At 38.8% G+C, this 16,747-nt stretch overlaps 1 protein-coding gene across 2 annotated transcripts in view; it reads right to left on the reverse strand.

Annotated features, from left to right (window-relative positions):
- PPFIA2 (PPFI scaffold protein A2) overlaps nucleotides 1–16,747 on the reverse strand; it is a 608,376-nt gene that overhangs the window by 23,323 nt on the left and 568,306 nt on the right. For both annotated transcript variants that reach the window (XM_075932509.1, XM_075932507.1), the window contains 5 exons: nucleotides 15,092–15,292; nucleotides 11,295–11,357; nucleotides 9,867–9,896; nucleotides 2,675–2,850; nucleotides 927–1,024 (listed from right to left, as the gene is read on the reverse strand). In XM_075932509.1, coding sequence (XP_075788624.1) covers nucleotides 927–1,024; nucleotides 2,675–2,850; nucleotides 9,867–9,896; nucleotides 11,295–11,357; nucleotides 15,092–15,292 — 568 coding nt within the window. The remainder of the gene's footprint in view (nucleotides 1–926; nucleotides 1,025–2,674; nucleotides 2,851–9,866; nucleotides 9,897–11,294; nucleotides 11,358–15,091; nucleotides 15,293–16,747) is intronic.

Below are 16,747 nucleotides of genomic sequence, written 5' to 3' on the forward strand. Positions count from 1 at the left end.
TAGCCATTATGTCATGCAATAAACCTTATTCTTTGGTAACTAACATTATGGCTAAGGCCTGATACAAAATTAAATGGCAAGTTGTAAACTTGAAACAGTCGCTTTTTCAGATCTCAAGGACTTGTCTCGATGAGAATTCATCAATGTCATTGTATTTAAATACAGTCCGCTTTTGAAATTAAGGAACAAGAGCAATGATTTTCCAAAACAGGAGCCTGAAGTTAGGCTCCTCAAGTCATGCTGAGGTAACTGGACAAATTTTCAAAAGTACTGCGTCCAGCACTCCAAGGGTACATCTACACAGTAGCACATACCTCAAACTAAGCTACGCAATTTGAGCTAGCTTATTTTGACATTTGAAATTTGGCATTGTCTAAACAGCATTAATTTCAAAATAAATTGCTATTCCAGTGTTTTCCTTAATCCTTGTGCAATGAGGTTTACAGGAAGCTGGAATAAGAAGCCCGTTATATCAAATGTATTTTGAATAATGGGTGTGCTGCGAAGATGTGCAGAACACTATTTTGGGGGTAATGGACATTATCCCAAAATAGCGCTGCTTTGTAGATGTACTCCTATTGACCAGCACTGGGGACATCCTCAGGCAGTTGAATTCATCAGTTGTATGGCCATTTTCTACAGGTAAGGGCTTTGTAGTGAGATCTGGCCCACAACCCTGAATCACAGAGCAGTCCAATTTGGCCAAGTACATACACACCAACATATACACAGAACAATAATTCAGGAATGTGTTCCAGTTCAGTAAAGTACTTAAGTTTGTGCTTAACTGTAAGCAAATGCTTAAGTGATTTGCTGAGCAGGTATGGACTTAAGTTAATGCTTAAAGTTAAGCACATGCTTAAATCCTGATAGTTTGAAATCTCACAAGAAAAAAAAATCCCCAAAACCAATTCCCTGAAACATACCTTTTATTTCGTGCTGACTCACTTCTCTTCTTCTTTCCAGTTCTTTTCTGTCATAATTCAACCTCTTTAAGCACATGATTCCATATTGCAAACTTGTTCTGTTATTTTAAAAAAATAAACATTTACAGGGTAACATAAGACATTTAAAATAAAATAAAGTAGCTGCAAATATGTTTCATATTATATAGGATACCTCAGTGTGCTCATATATCAAATCACAGGAGCAAGGAGCCAAAAATATAGCAGACTAAAAATGAAATGGACAGAAAAAATGGGTTTCAACACATCAGCTAGCATAAATATATTTACAAATGTATCCAAAAAGGGACCAACAAACTACGTGACCTGTGTGTTAGTGCTCTACTGAACCAGGAAACAGGCAGGAAAAGAAGTTTATTGTCAAATCAGATAGTACAGAATTGTATTTTTGCAGGAATGGCTGCCTCCATTGGCAGATGACTCTATTGCCATGTTTTTTCCTTTGCAATTTGAAATACAGGTTGGACCTCCCTCGTTCGGCACTGACTGGTTCCTAAGGAGGGATTTTGCTGGACATGGAGAGGTCATTTCTGGCCCTCTGCCACCGGCTCCCAAGCCCGGCTCTGCTCCTGGCCGGCCTCCCCACCTGCCACCAGACCCGCTGCCCTGCCACAGCCCTGCCTCTGATGCTCCCAGATCTTCTGTGGCAAATCACTGCCCTGCTGCCAGTACTCCCAGACCCATCAGCCCTGCCATGGCAGCACTGGCCCCGCTAGCCTGCAGTCCCACTGCTGGGACTCCCGGGCCCCCTGCAGCAGACCACTGCTCAGCCATCAATGCTCCAGGCCCTGCCAACCCCACCAGGGCAGCACTGGCCCTGCTGCTGGGAGTCCTGGCCCTGCCAACCCTGCTGTGGCAGCCCATGGTCCCGCCACCGGAGCTCTTGGCCTTGTCAAAGCAGACTGCTGCCCTGTCGCCAGCTCAGCTGGATTCCTGTGGCAGGGCTCCTAGCTGCTGGCCCCCCTGCAGCCAGCCTGGCTGAGTTCCTGCTGGACCACGGGTGTTGCTGGACCAGAGAGTTCCAGTTGAGAGAGCTTCAACCTGTGCCTTTAACATTTTATTTATCACCATGTTCCTTGTCTTCTGTCTTCTGATACTTCACTTTTTAATACATGTATTTACAATTTATATTTTACATTTACGAATGAAGGCTACTCTGTGCATCAGCGAATTGCATTCCATGACTAATCACACTTTACAGGTGCTATGCCAAAAGAACCTTTTTTATTTTCACAGAGTTTGCTGATTGATTGTATTTTCATGTAGTTGTCCAAAGTTGGAACAATCTTAACACTAAAGCTCTGTTATCTTATTCTGCATCAAACATAATAGACTGGAACCTTTGTACTCTGGGTGTCCCTAATTCGGGAGCACCCATGGTATGGACTCTAGCAAGTGGACATGGAAGGTGGTGCTACTGCCCTCCCCCACCTCCACCCAGCTGGGCAAACAGCAGCACAATGATAGAGCCTCTAATAGAGGCTTTTCCTTGCCTCTCCCATAGCAGCAGGAGTTGGTTCCTGGGAGCGGGGGGGGGGGGGGGATGAGGAATGCCAGGTAAAAACCCTCCCTCCATCCCCTTCACTCCCGCCCAGGCCCTGCAAAAGCTTTAATCTGACAAACCCTGTTTCCCAGGGTTGCCAGATTAAAAAAAAATCAAGTACATTACATCCACATGCTCATTTTGAGCACTCTTTGTACAAACATACCGATGAAAGCTATCCACCATTTTTAAATGCACGCGGAGATCCTTTTTTGTTAGATGATCTAACATCCTTGCATCTACCAGGCACTCCATAAAGTAACTTCGGTACTGAGGTAAACCCAGACTGGGGAGCCATTCATTACCGATCCATTCATGGTTCATATCGCCATAAGCAAGGGTCTGTAGAAAAATAGACACGTCATGTTTTAACCTACTTTGGTCAAGGCCATAGAATGAAGGCTGTCTATCTTCTCTGCCATTTTAAATAGGAGTTCACAGTTTAGGAAATTCATTCTGCTTTCTGTAGTAATTCTGGCAATACTACTATTTGAATCTCAAATATGTAACGGAAGCAGTAGTAGCTCTATGTATACATCAAATATTTTTATTAAATACAAATGTGCTCTCTCAGTATCATATCTCCCAACTTTTCAAAATGGAAATTAATGCTGTACTAAGAAATAATGCATCTGAAAATTTACAGCATAGCAACAGTAGAAAGAAGCAGACAGAGAGAGTTAGGGAAGATTTTTACAAGTACCTACGAGAGTTAAGAGAACAATCCTATTGAATTTCAAAAGGATTTGTTCTAAATCACTTAGGTGCTTTTAAAATCCTTCTCTGCATTAAAAAAGCAATAAATTAAACCTTTACAGTGAAATACATGCCACATTACATAGAACTGAAGTTTTGTCACTGCTTCAAGAGGGCCAGATTTAATTCACCGGCTTTCCACATCCTATTCCACCAAGCAATTAGCATAACACTTTTGTAGTCCCTCAGAAACAGAGGGTTTTTGAAAATGGTTGTTAGCCATGCTTGCATGCCTGCCTCTGCTTCCAGCATCAGTAACAGCAGGTAGCCAAATGCACACCACTAACTATGTGTTTTAAAGTGTTTCCAGCACAAAATTAAGGGGCTGTCAATATGTGAATCCTTGAATAAAGAGGAAAAAATACCCCAACTTTTGAGAATTCAAAAAATCATGACTCAGGAATACTTTCTGGGTTGTGAGATTCTAGGAGCAAACAAGAAGGCGTGTGATATAAATGCATGTTGATGCTTTTGTTTGGTTTATCAGACGTATATCATTATATTTTAGAAGGAGATTCTGCCTTCGCTAATGCTCTGTGCAATCCCAGTGAAGTCAACTTAAAAGTCGTGGAAACTTATTTATTTATTTTTCCTCGCTTCTCACAATAAAACACATTTTGTGACCACAGTTTGTTATGCTAATAATTTCCCATATTAGACCATAACAAACTCTGGAGCAGAAACTGTTTTTTGTTTAATGTGTGCACAGAGAAGAACAAAAGTGGGCTCTGATCCCTCAGTGGGACATGCACACACTACACCCAGAGAAATAAATTATAAAGCAGTCATTACCACTTGTGTGAACAGAAATGACCTTACAGGAGCCTACTATTTGAAACTAGAATAAAGAGACATCTTTTAAAAAGTGGACATCAAATCCTAGTGAGGTAAATAGTAAGGAACATGAACTGCCAAATTGAGTGTAAAAATGTAATAAGAAAAGCTAAAAAGGAGTTTGAATAATAGCTAGCCAAACACTCAAAAGGTAATAACAAAATGTTTTTAATTACATAAGAAGCAGAAAACCTGCTAAGCAGCCAGTGGGGACCCAGGACGATCGAGATACAAAAAGAGCACTTAAACACGATAAAGTCATTGTGGAGAAACGAAATGAATTCTTTGCTTCAGTCTTCACGGCTGAGGATGTTAGGCAGATTCCCAAACCTGACCCATCTTTTGTAGGTGACAAAACTCAAGGACTTGTCTCACATTGAAGTGTCATTAGAGGAGGTTTTGGAATTAATTGATAAACTTAACAGTAACAAGTCACCAGGACCAGATGGCATTCACCCAAAAGTTCTGAAAGAACTCAAATGTGAAATTGTGGATCTATTAACTATGGTTTGTAACCTATCCTTTAAATCAGCTTCTGTACCCAATGACTGGAAGATAGCTAATATAACACCAATATTAAAAAGGGCTCTAGAGGCGATCCCAGCAATTACAGACCAGTAAGTCTAATGTCAGTACTGGACAAATTAGTTGGAACAATAGTAAAGAATAAAATTGTCAGACACATAGAAGAACATAATTTGTTGGGCAAAAGCCAATATGGTCTCTGTAAAGGGAAATCATGTCTTACTAATTTATTAGAGTTCTTTGAAGGGGTCAACAAACATGTGGACAAGGGGAATCCAGTAGATATAGTGTACTTAGATTTCCAGAAAGCCTTTGACAAGATCCCTCACCAAAGGCTCTTACGTAAATTAAGTTGTCACAGGATAAGAGAGAAGATCCTTTCATGGACTGAGAACTGGTTAAAAGACAGGAAACAAAGGGTAGGAATAAATGGTAAATTTTCAGAATGGAGAGGGGTAACTAGTGGTGTTCCCCAAGGGTCAGTCCTAGGACAAATCCTATTCAACATATTCATAAATGATCTGGAAAAGGGGTAAACAGTGAGGTGGCGAAGTTTGCAGACGATACTAAACTGCTCAGGGTAGTTAAGACCAAAGCAGACTGTGAAGAACTTCAAAAAGATCTCACCAAACTATGTGACTGGGCAACAAAATGGCAAATGAAATTTAATGTGGATAAATGTAAAGTAATGCACATTGGGAAAAATAACCCCAACTATACATACAATATGATGGGGGCTAATTTTGCTACAACTAATCAGGAAAGAGATCTTGGAGTCATCGTGGATAGTTCTCTGAAGACATCCACGCAGTGTGCAGCGGCAGTCAAAAAAGCAAATAGGATGTTAGGAATCATTAAAGAAGGGATAGAGAATAAGATGGAGAATATCTTATTGCCCTTATATAAATCCATAGTGTGCCCACATCTTGAACACTGTGTACAGATGTGGTCTCCTCGTCTCAAAAAAGATATAGTGGCATTAGAAAAGGTTCAGAGAAGGGCAACTAAAATTATTAGGGGTTTGGAATGGGTCCCATATGAGGAGAGATTAAAGAGACTAGGACTTTTCATCTTGGAAAAGAGGAGACTAAGGGGGGATATGATAGAGGTATACAACATCATGAGTGGTGTAGAGAAAGTGATTAAGGAAAAGTTATTTACTTGTTCCCATAATATAAGAACTAGGGGCCACCAAATGAAATTAATGGGCAGCAGGTTTAAAACAAATAAAAGGAAGTTCTTCTTCACACAGCACATAGTCAATCTGCGGAACTCCTTGCCTGAAGAGGCTATGAAGGCTAGGACTATAACAGGGTTTAAAAGAGAACTAGATAAATTCATGGAGGTTAAGTCTATAAATGGCTATTCACTAGTATGGGTAAGGAATGGTGTCCCTAGTCTCTGTTTGTCGGAGGGTGGAGATGGATGGCAGGAGAGAGATCGCTTGATCATTACCTATTCCATTCACTCCCTCTGGGGCACCTGGCATTGGCCACTGTCGGTATACAGGGTATTGGGCTGGATGGACCTTTGGTCTGACCCAGGATGGCCTTTCTTATGTTCTTACTAGAATTTTGGGGGAGAAATTCCTTCACTTGTTCTGTATTAGCAATATTATTGTTACAGCTAACAGAAGGTCATTGAAAAAATGAATTAGAAAAATGTGTTAAAAGTGCTGTTCCTTCTACACTGAAATAATACTTCGGCTAATTTTCATCAGCGATAAAGTGACACCTACCTAGGTATTAAAGGATTACATTGCAAATCTTTTACTTCCAAAAAATAAATATTTGTCTAAAAAAGGCATGTAGGTATATTATTTCTTTCTGTGCATGTTCCAGCTGTTTTGTAAAGCATGTTCATTTTCAGAACTGTAAACTACACACAGCAAGAAAATAAAAAATAATCTGTTTGGTACGGCTTATAAAATGTTTGTAATGGAGACCCACAACTAACTTGTTAGTAATGAATACACAGCAATTAGCTGTGAGCTACACATTCTATTGACAATTTTTGCATCACAGCTGCAAGTGTTAATGTAAAATGCCAGGCTTTTTTATCCATGAGAAGAACGACAAGCTATCAAGATGCATTCACTTTTGTTGGTAATATCAAATCAGTATATCAATACATATGTTGTTACAGTTTTGCCCCATGGTCAGTGTAATTGTAAACTCTGAAATCCATTTCAAGTGAAGAATATTCAAACACCAATATTTGTTTCTGGAAGGAATTTAATGTACATAAAACAATTGAATAAAAACAAATGCTGATGTTCGCTTGCTATCACATAGTATATATGTACCTTTCTATACAAGTCTTCTGTTAGAGGCTCACATGTACAGTAGTGCTTAGCTGTCCCCCTCTTTACAGATGGGTAGTTTTTTTTTCACTAAAATCCACACATTTACATTAACTAAATGCAAACTTTTCCTCTGTTTTATTTACACCACTCCCTTGGAAAAAGTTAATTTAGTTTCATGTAAATCTAAAGAGGTTGCTCTTTCAAGTGTAAAATATGCCAAAGGGTGTATCCTATGCTGATCTTTCTCAGGGAAGCTGTATAAGACAGATTTGAAGTGCTCTGCTCCACCATATAGGGTATCGGACAAGCAGGGGGAGCAATTATGCTGTGTGTTGTCTTTGCACGCCTTTCATGACATGGGGAAAAGGTTCTGTGCTGCCGCAAATGGCTAATATGTAAAACAGTGGATCAGAGGTGATAGTGGCATGGGAAAAAACTGTGCTCTATGAACCTTGTGGTTGGGGAGAAGGGAATGTCCAATCAGCACCTTCAGTTACCATGAAGGAAAACAAAACATATTAATTAGCAATAGGGAGTAACTATCATATTTAACACTTAAGAGCCTAATTAGAATTCCTAAATATTTTAAAACATGGAAGCTAGTTCTTTCAGCTTAGGGAGAGAATGCTAACCTAACCTTAGGTTCTAATCAGAGCGGGGCTAGAACAGTTACACAAAATGGAAAAAGATTTCTAACTATGTTATATAGAGATAAATTATAGGCACATCAGGGGTTTATCCTCAAAAGAGTTTTTTCGTTTTTTGTTTTCACCTTGAGTTAATTGCTTGTAAACCATGAATTTTGTAGCTAGGTATGAGTATTTAGGAAGTGTCCAGAGTAGCCTTTATGTTAATACTGGGAATTAATTGGCAAAAATTAATGGCTATTAAATCATAGACTATGATAACTTCAGAACATTGGTCATGAGCAATTCTCATTGGCAAGCTGTTAGTCATGTGATCTGGGAGGGGATATGTGGCAGTCCAATATCCACACAGCTTACCAGAGTTGTCATGTTGTTCTCCAGAGTCTCAGCTTCAGTTAAGAAAGTCTCAGCAATTTCAGTTATGAAGAAAACCTTCAAAATGTAACTCAAGTGTAATTGATGTATACAAGTTTGCCTGAGTTGGCAACTAGCCTGGAACAATAGCTCTGAAGTGTGGTATTAATTTAAATGATGGCTATTATTCAGATGCAAAATGCTAATAATTAAATTGTTGCTTTTGTGAACGTTCTCGTTGCTGATTATGTATAAGAAAGGAGAAGGTCTAGTATATTATGTAGATCTGTCGTATATCAAGTAGGGATGTAAACAACTAGTAAACTAGTCTATTATTTGATAAGCAAATACTTACTGGATAGTTGACTTGACCAGTTGCTTCCCCCCCTTGCTGCCTCTATCAGCAGCTCTTACTACCTTTCAAATGCAGAGCCACAGCACGGGTGGCTCTGAAGCTGGCACGAGCCAGGACTGCTTAGTCCCAGCTCAAGGCGGCTCCTCTGGAGCTACCCCAGCTGCTGCTCTGTAGAGGTGTTAATCAACTAACCACATAGTCAAAACAAATTGTATCAACTATACAATTAGCCAAATAATCACAATTTCACATCCTTAATATTGAGAGACTGGAGCTTGGTGAATATAGTTTGGAAGAGTACCATGATGATTGTCAAATTTATATGCCCAGATTTTTATAGATATTTAGGCACCTAACTCCCATTGAAATCAATGGAATTAGGTGGTTTGAAAATTCCTATTTTATAAATGTCACACACATAGCACCTTAAAATGTGTACAGAATAGGGCACACATTTGATTGTACCTTCAAATTATCCCTACTGCACATACATGGTGTCAAGCTCTTTGCAGGATCACCTCTGAGCTGACCTGTCATTGTTTTCCCCCATAGTCCCTTACTGTTTTATCACGAAGGGGGAGCATGGCATCTCTGTGACTTGAATGGCCTTCCACAGACATGGGTGGCCATAAAAGAGAGATCTTTTTTCTGCCCTGACAGAGTTTATAAAACATTGCCAGTAGGAACAGGGACCATGCCTGCACCCTTCCTACTGGCCTACATTAATATCCCATCTGGTTAAGTAGCACATAAACTCAGTCGGTTGTGACCTAATTGCCTCAAACTTAGGCATGTGTTTAGGAAAAGGTATGCTAAGGATGGTGTGGCAAGGACATGAGGCATACAGGGCCTTACTACAACATCCGTTTCCCATGAGCAAACACATTTCTAGACAATAGCAGTATGGTTGGAGGCTTCATCTTGCTAGTGCTGAGGCCATGTAGCAGATACTCTTATTCTTCATGAGCATTAAGGACTGCAGGGTAAGAAGGCATTGGCAACCACTGCCATTAATCTGCATATTAGTGTGTTGCATTTTACTTCCTCATTATCCCAAAGGACAAAAGCAAATCATACTAGTGCAGATAATGTTGTATATCTGTTACCTACACACCTTCTGGGTGTGGTGCACTATGACCAATTATAGAGAAAATAATGAGTCTGCTGTACAGCCTTAGCTGACATCTAACTGGCTTTTGGCTCATGTGGTAGAGGCTCATGAACTAAGTTCCAAAGGATCCAGGTTTGATTCCACCTGTTGGCATTGTGCAAAATGTGTATGCATAAATTAAAGGGTTGCGTTAAATCTCCTTAAAATATCTAGTTACAAAAGATGGCAACAATTTATACAAAGGGAAATATTTCCTGCAAATGATGCTATTTACGTTTTATGTTACAAACCTGGCTACAAAAGATTTTCTCTGAATGTAAAAGATTTACATTATGCTAAATTATAAAGAGGAAATCACGGAATTAGACTCCTACAGTCACTGATAAAATCTTACAAGGGGTTCTATTACTATGTTAATTAAACTATTATTAGTCTTCCATCCCAAAAGTGTAACATGCAAAAAATTCATACCTGGGCCCAGCTGCCTTCCTCAGACTCTTTCTGTGTTATCAGCAAGCAGCCATTAGTAAAGCAGGTAAAAAGTACAACAAACACAAATCAATAAGCAAATGGTGATTCTAATGCAAATGTTAATACTCATAGTACAAAGAGAAATGTACAAATAAATATGCTGATAATGCATTTGACCTCGTGTCAATGGCAAACTAGATAAATTACCAAACTGATATTATTCTAATGAAGATTGAGTAAAAATTTCTTAGTATTAACAAACCCAGAAAATATGAAAAATACCGAAAATTTTCATAGTGTTGTGAAATTTTACAAGTCCATCTCAAAAGTCTTTGGTGGTTTTCACAAAAGCAGCTATTACAGTAAAAAAACTGCCATTTTGCCTCAAAATATTATAAACTACCGGAAACCCAGTGTTTTGCTCACAGTATCTAAATATTCATAACATTAAGCTGAGGGGAGCTCAGTTGTAAAAAAATAAGTGGTAATAAGTGGTAAAGAAATTACTCTGAAATTTATAGTGCATTTGTAAAACATTATAGCAAACAAACATGTAAAGCAAATCCATCTTTGGTGCTTTAAAAGTGGATTTAGCACCTTCTCTAACATTTGTGGGCTAGGCTAACCATACATTATTCTAAGCTGAGGATAAAATTTCACACTTTTTTCTGAAGGTTTAGTTAACCGCTCACACGCATTATTTGATGGTGGAATAAAAAAAATCTAACCTTAATATAGTTTTTCCCTGAGGTTTTGGGGAGTAAAAAAAAAAATCTGAGCCATACATTTTATATATATATATGGGGGATATATATTGTCTTACATTTTAAGTCTTTACTAAAATCAATAAGTTTGCCAAAAATATCAATGACAAAACAGTTACCCTACATCTCATAAATGTGAACAACGTAGTCTGGTTTCCAAAGAGAGAATTGTAGCTAAAGCATTTTTACTCTTTAGGCTCGCTGAAGATTATCATGTCTCAGTGTCATCATTACCGCAAACTTCTATTTAAAGTGATACTGGCAAGGCCACTTAGGGGCAAGCGCAGTACTGAAACTGCTATAGACTAACTTTTAACAGACTGGATGTCAAATAGACCATGTTCCTTTATATTAAACACTTTTCTTTCATATTCAACACAGCATGACAGTCAAATGAATGCTTCAGAAAAAAGGACCCACAGCTGTATAGTGAAATTTCAGTACTGTGTGCATGTCAATATGTTTGTGATTGTAATACATTTGGCATTTTATTTTTAGGGGGTTGTTATGTTTTTACACTGAGTTTCACTACTACTTTTATCTTTCCAGTTGTATCTTTGAGAAACAGTCTACAGGCAACAATTATAAACAACTACATATACTTCAGTCGTGTTCCTGGAATTAAAATAAATATCACTGTTTAAATAAAATTGGAAAGACTAACCGTTTTGGCAGGAGCTGCAAGAGTTTCCATTTCTTCATGGGTCACCCAAACATTACCTGAGGGCTATTAACAAGGCCCACAGGGATGCAGGTAGAATCCACATTAGGTAAGCAGTGTTAAAGAAGAAAGGCAGCACCACTGTAAGTTAACAGCGTATAGCATCAAAATCAGCACAACCATATTCTTGCCTCAACTGAGTTGCAACTAAAGAGAACTTTAAACAACTTGCTTTACATCTTCCTTCACTAAGATCTCAACAGATGATTGTTTATTAATCAAAACCAGTGGATGAAATGTCTTACTCCTAATGAGGTGGAAAGTCTCAGAATACCATTAAAAAGGAAATAACAACAGTTAAAGCAAGTAGCTCACACAAAGAGACGACGTAAGCTTTTATGTGGTAACTGAATCCTGAGCAGAGTTCTCATTCCATGACGAATTTCCAGCCTAAAAATTCTGCACACATACTATACTTGCACTGTAATATAAGATCCCTTTTCCTAAAGTTTTGAACATCAAACATTGAAGAATTTCTTTTGAAAATGTTCTCTTCCCCCACATTCCATTGTTTTTAATAAGGGTTAGATTCTGACTTGTGACCAAGCAAGGAAAAAGGGGATATAAGAGTTTGCTGAGCACACAAGGGCAAAGGCTGCAGAAAATTAATATCCTTGGAGAAAGAGAGAGGACAAGGGACTTATGACTCACGATGCAGCCGCATGCCACTCTTCACTCAGGGCTAAGTGCAAATAGCACAGTCTACTCTAATATTTCTAGCCTAAATATGTGACATCTCATCTGGGAAACATCAATGCTTTTCTTGAGCTGTAAACAGAACTGAAATGCAAATTACTGCTATTGTTTACCTCAAACAAAGCTGTCAAAATTATAGTGCTCTATTCATGGGAAATATCATTCTCTATGGATCAGTAGTACTCTGGCAATAGAATACCAGAGTTATTGGGTGCTTTTGGAACTACAGATTTAAAAGGTGCCCTAGCAATGGGAATATAGAAACCTAGATGTTCAGGGTAAAATTTGACTTTCAGTGAAACTCAGACTTCTCACTGCATATGCCAGGTTTGAAAATGGTACTTAGGTGTATTTGAAAATTTGCCCTAGCCTTATAGGTTTTTGCTAGTGTTTTCAATGAGACCAAGATTCAACCTTAAATGAGGAAAGCCACCAGATGTTAAATACGTATGCTAGATTCTCAGGACCAGATTACTGTGGATAGTACCACTTTGAATGGCAGAAATCAGCTCACTGGAAGAATAAAGTCACCCTCAAAGTAAGACTACCAGAATCTGGCCCTTGGCAGTTATTCAAATAGCAGATATATTTTGATTGCATAAATATTAAATATTAGACCATGGGGCTTAAAATCCACCAAGATGGGCTCATTATAGAAAAACTGTTTATGCAGATCAAGTGGTGTAGAGTTGTATATGACGTAATAACAGCACAAACATGAACAGAGATGTAAAAGGTCTTATGGCCACCTGATCATGCAGCAAGTGATTGTTCAAGATACATTTCACTATGATAGATAAAATACACCTACTCAGATCTTTATCTACAATTGTTTCTTTGTATTATGTTTTTATTTTGGTTTCTTCATATGAAAGTTTGAATTTCAGCCAAATAATACTATACCGTTCAGCTCATTCTCATAAATAAATATAACTCTTTAAAATTCAGGTTTCACTTTTGCTCGATGTCTTGTATAGAATCAGTAAGAGGACTGTTTTGACCACTATAAAGGGAAAACCCCAAACACAAACCCAGATAAAAACTGTTGCTAACTTTACAACTGTTACTCAGCAAAATATTAAAATGTATGTACAACACTGATCATTTAAAATATGGAAATTAACAGTTAAGAGAAGGTAGAGAAATATTTAAATATCCCCACAGTTCAAAAAATCTCTTTAATGAAAGAACAAGTCTAATATATTACACTGCACATTTAAAATCATCTTAACTCTGTCCCTATATTTCAGCTCAGCTTCCATTTATAGAACTGAAAACATTTTACATGAAAAAAACCATTATTGAATTTGCATCTATCTATAATTAACATATGCCAGATACTACAAAATAGCCTATTCTCTGGAAATTTCAAAACTCACTTTGCAGACTTAAGAGATTTATACACTGGGGTTTGAATAAGCATCCAAACTTTTAAATACTGATCCAAACCAAAGCTTAGTGCCCAAATGGAGACGTGATTCCCTCTTCCCAGGAAGCATGCTCGCCCTTGCTCCCTGCATTTTCAATCAGCTGCCCCTTTTCTGACAAGAAAGTACCATACAATGTAGGGAGATAACCACTGTTATCTCTAGACTTAAATTTAAACATCAGTTAACTGTTTGTTCCATTTCTTTCCCCCTTTTTCTCTCTCTCCTGTTTCTCTCATTTGCTTCATCTCTTTTTCCTGCTATCTACTGCTTTTCTCTCTTGACTTTCTTTTTACCCTGTTTTCCTTTAGGATCTCCATCTCTCAGCCTTTTACCTTCACTTCTCCTGCACAATTCCCACCTGACCAAGCCTTTTTTTGCTCTCTCTTACCTCCATATCTCTTTCTAGGCTCAGCTTTCTCACCATGCCTCCAGTCATCTGTTTTTTATTCTTTACCATCTGTCTCATAATTCTATCGCTTCCTAACTTCCATTCATTCTTTCTTTACCCAACAATGATCCCTTTATTCTCTGTCTCCTCATCTCCACACACACTTACCATAACACACATGGGATTCTCACCCTCCTAAACACACTTTCACTTCTCACTTTTGTTCCCTTTCAAACTTGCTTTTTCCCATCATCTTCATTCTTTCTCCTCTATGCACTCTCCTGTTTTTTATTTCTCCTCCCATCATCCACACCAATACACACAGAAAAACACACACACTCTCTCTTTCTTCTCACTACACGGGCACATAATTCTGCTGCTTCTCTTAGGGTACGTCTAGACTACCGCGTTTTGTCGACGGAAGTTTTGTCGACAGATACTGTCGACAAAACTTCCGTCAACAAAGAGCGTCCAGACATATTGAGTTCTGTCGACAAAGCAAGCTGCTTTGTCGACAGAACTCCGTAGTCTGGACGCAATGTTACAGGCAATAACACCTTCTGTCGACAGAGTTCTGTCGACAGAAGGTGTTATGCCTCGTAAAATGAGGTATACCAGCGTCGACAAAACTGCTGAGTTCTGTCGACGTTATGTCGACAGAACTCAGCGGTAGTGTAGACGCTGGTATAGTTTTGTCGACAAAAGTCCACTTTTGTCGACAAAACTAGGTAGTCTAGACACACCCCTAGAGTTAATAGATAAGCAGGAAGATACAGCAGATCCAGGCTAGTGGATAACTGAAAAAGGTAGATAGTCAAGAGAGTTCTGTGGGAGAAAAGAACCAGGGCAGGAAAGATGTCTATTTCATTTGGGGAGAGGCTATGATTTGGAGAAAGGGCAAAATAAAATATCTGCAAAAGTACAACTAAATTTACAAATATTAGGTGTTGATGCATATCACATGTAAGCATTCTGAGGTTTGCCTTTCTCTGATATTGATCACTGATCATATTGAAGTAATTTCAAGGTTAATCAGAAGCACAATGTTAAAAAGTGTATTTATTACAGGAAAGTGTCAGTGATCAACAAGCAAGGAGAAGCACTTCTAATCTCTTCGGAACAATTCATATTGATTTTGATTTGATTTGTATAGCACAAATTTTACTACAGATCCTGACATAGTGTCAACTAAGTGTGAGAAAGAAAGCTAGCTGAATGTGACTCACTGTTCTAGAAGTGGGAGGTGCCGATGGACTTGTAAGTGACACCATCTCCTGGATTGCTAGTCGGAGCTTTAAGCGATGCAGAGGGTTGCTGATTCCAATTTCTCTCTGAATCTCAGTATCAGATAAAGCAGACATAATGGCTCCACTCTTCACATTTGCTCGGCAAGCTGCAACATACCATGCAGGCATTCCCAGCCACAACTGTTGAGGAGAAAGTCACCAATATAAAACACTAGAAGTCCAATTTCTGAGATTTCATACATAATTAAGCTAGTAAGACTTCTGCCATATAAATTACTATGATAACGTTCAAGCATTCAAATCACCAGTTCGCGAGAGGCCCCTTTGACTTGCAGATTCCAGCACTGCGCAGGCAATCAGTGTTATCGAAAGGTGATTGTGACGTTGTGCAACGGCTTTGGAATGCTGGAGCTCTCATGTTAGCTCTCTAGCATTCCATAACCATAACAAGAATGTTGAGCTAGTATGCTGAATACAGAGTATAGCCACAACAGTGTAAGTCACGGATAGGGCTAGCTGCTCTGAGTACTCACCTAACATCCTGGGATGGGCTGTATTCACTGCATCCTATTTTGAGCATTTGCTAGATCAATAAATGCTAGCACAGGTTTGTTTCCTTGATTTGGAATTTACATCTCCAGCTTGAAGTGTTAGACATACTCGGGGTGTTTTCAGAGCTATTCACAATCCCTGCCTGCAACGCTCCTACTATTCTTTTCCGGATCCTCTTATGAGCAGAGACTGACCACGTGACTGATCAGTGCTAACGTGCTCTGTGGGCATGTAAAATCACACTGCCTGTCGTGTCACCTTATTATGATTGAAAGAACATCCAGATCTTCCCATCCACAGGAGAGAATTCCACATGAAGGAAATATATATCTGAAACATACTCTCCCCAAAACACTGTTCCAAAAGCAACCCTCCCCCCCAAAACAGGCAGCTCCTACTGACCGTATGAAATACACTGAATTATAATGAAATGCGCAGAAGCAGGGCCAAAAGACATCTCACCAACATTTTCAGAAATGATGCGTGATTTTGGGTGCCCAACTTGAGAAATCAAAAGGGGCCTGATTTGCAGAGCACAGACGTTAAGCACTTTCTGAAAAATCAGGCTTCCGTAAGATGTCCCAGGTTCTATTCCTAAGAATTGAGGACCTTTATATCTTTTTATAATGGGGAGTATTGTTTGCTTTAATTTGGTGAAATGTTTTCTTCTCTAATACTTTAAATCATTTTTATACCCTAACCCCCCATACCATAGGATTACTGAAGGCTCATCGTAGACTGTTCACAACAGTCCCTGTTATTACATGTGTTTTCAGAAATGAAGAGTGCCAGTTTTGAAAGATACCTAAATATGCCACAGAAATTACACACACATGAAAGCCTTAGTCCTGAAAATATCCTTGAGCTTGATTTATCCATAGGGCATATTTTGTAACAGGCTAATCGATTCCTGTGTGCAAAACCCCTTTGACATGTGCAAATTCAGGTGTTCCAGAGGCAACATATTTTGCATGGTACATATTTTGCAATCTCCTTAGAGCCTCCCTTAATTTCAAGTCTGTCACAAAGTAATGTGTTTAAATAGACAAAGCACAACAACTTTGTTTTGTTTATTCCCTTAGA

The sequence above is a fragment of the Pelodiscus sinensis genome, chromosome 1 (assembly GCF_049634645.1).
Source record: "Pelodiscus sinensis isolate JC-2024 chromosome 1, ASM4963464v1, whole genome shotgun sequence".
Lineage (NCBI taxonomy): Eukaryota > Metazoa > Chordata > Testudines > Trionychidae > Pelodiscus > Pelodiscus sinensis.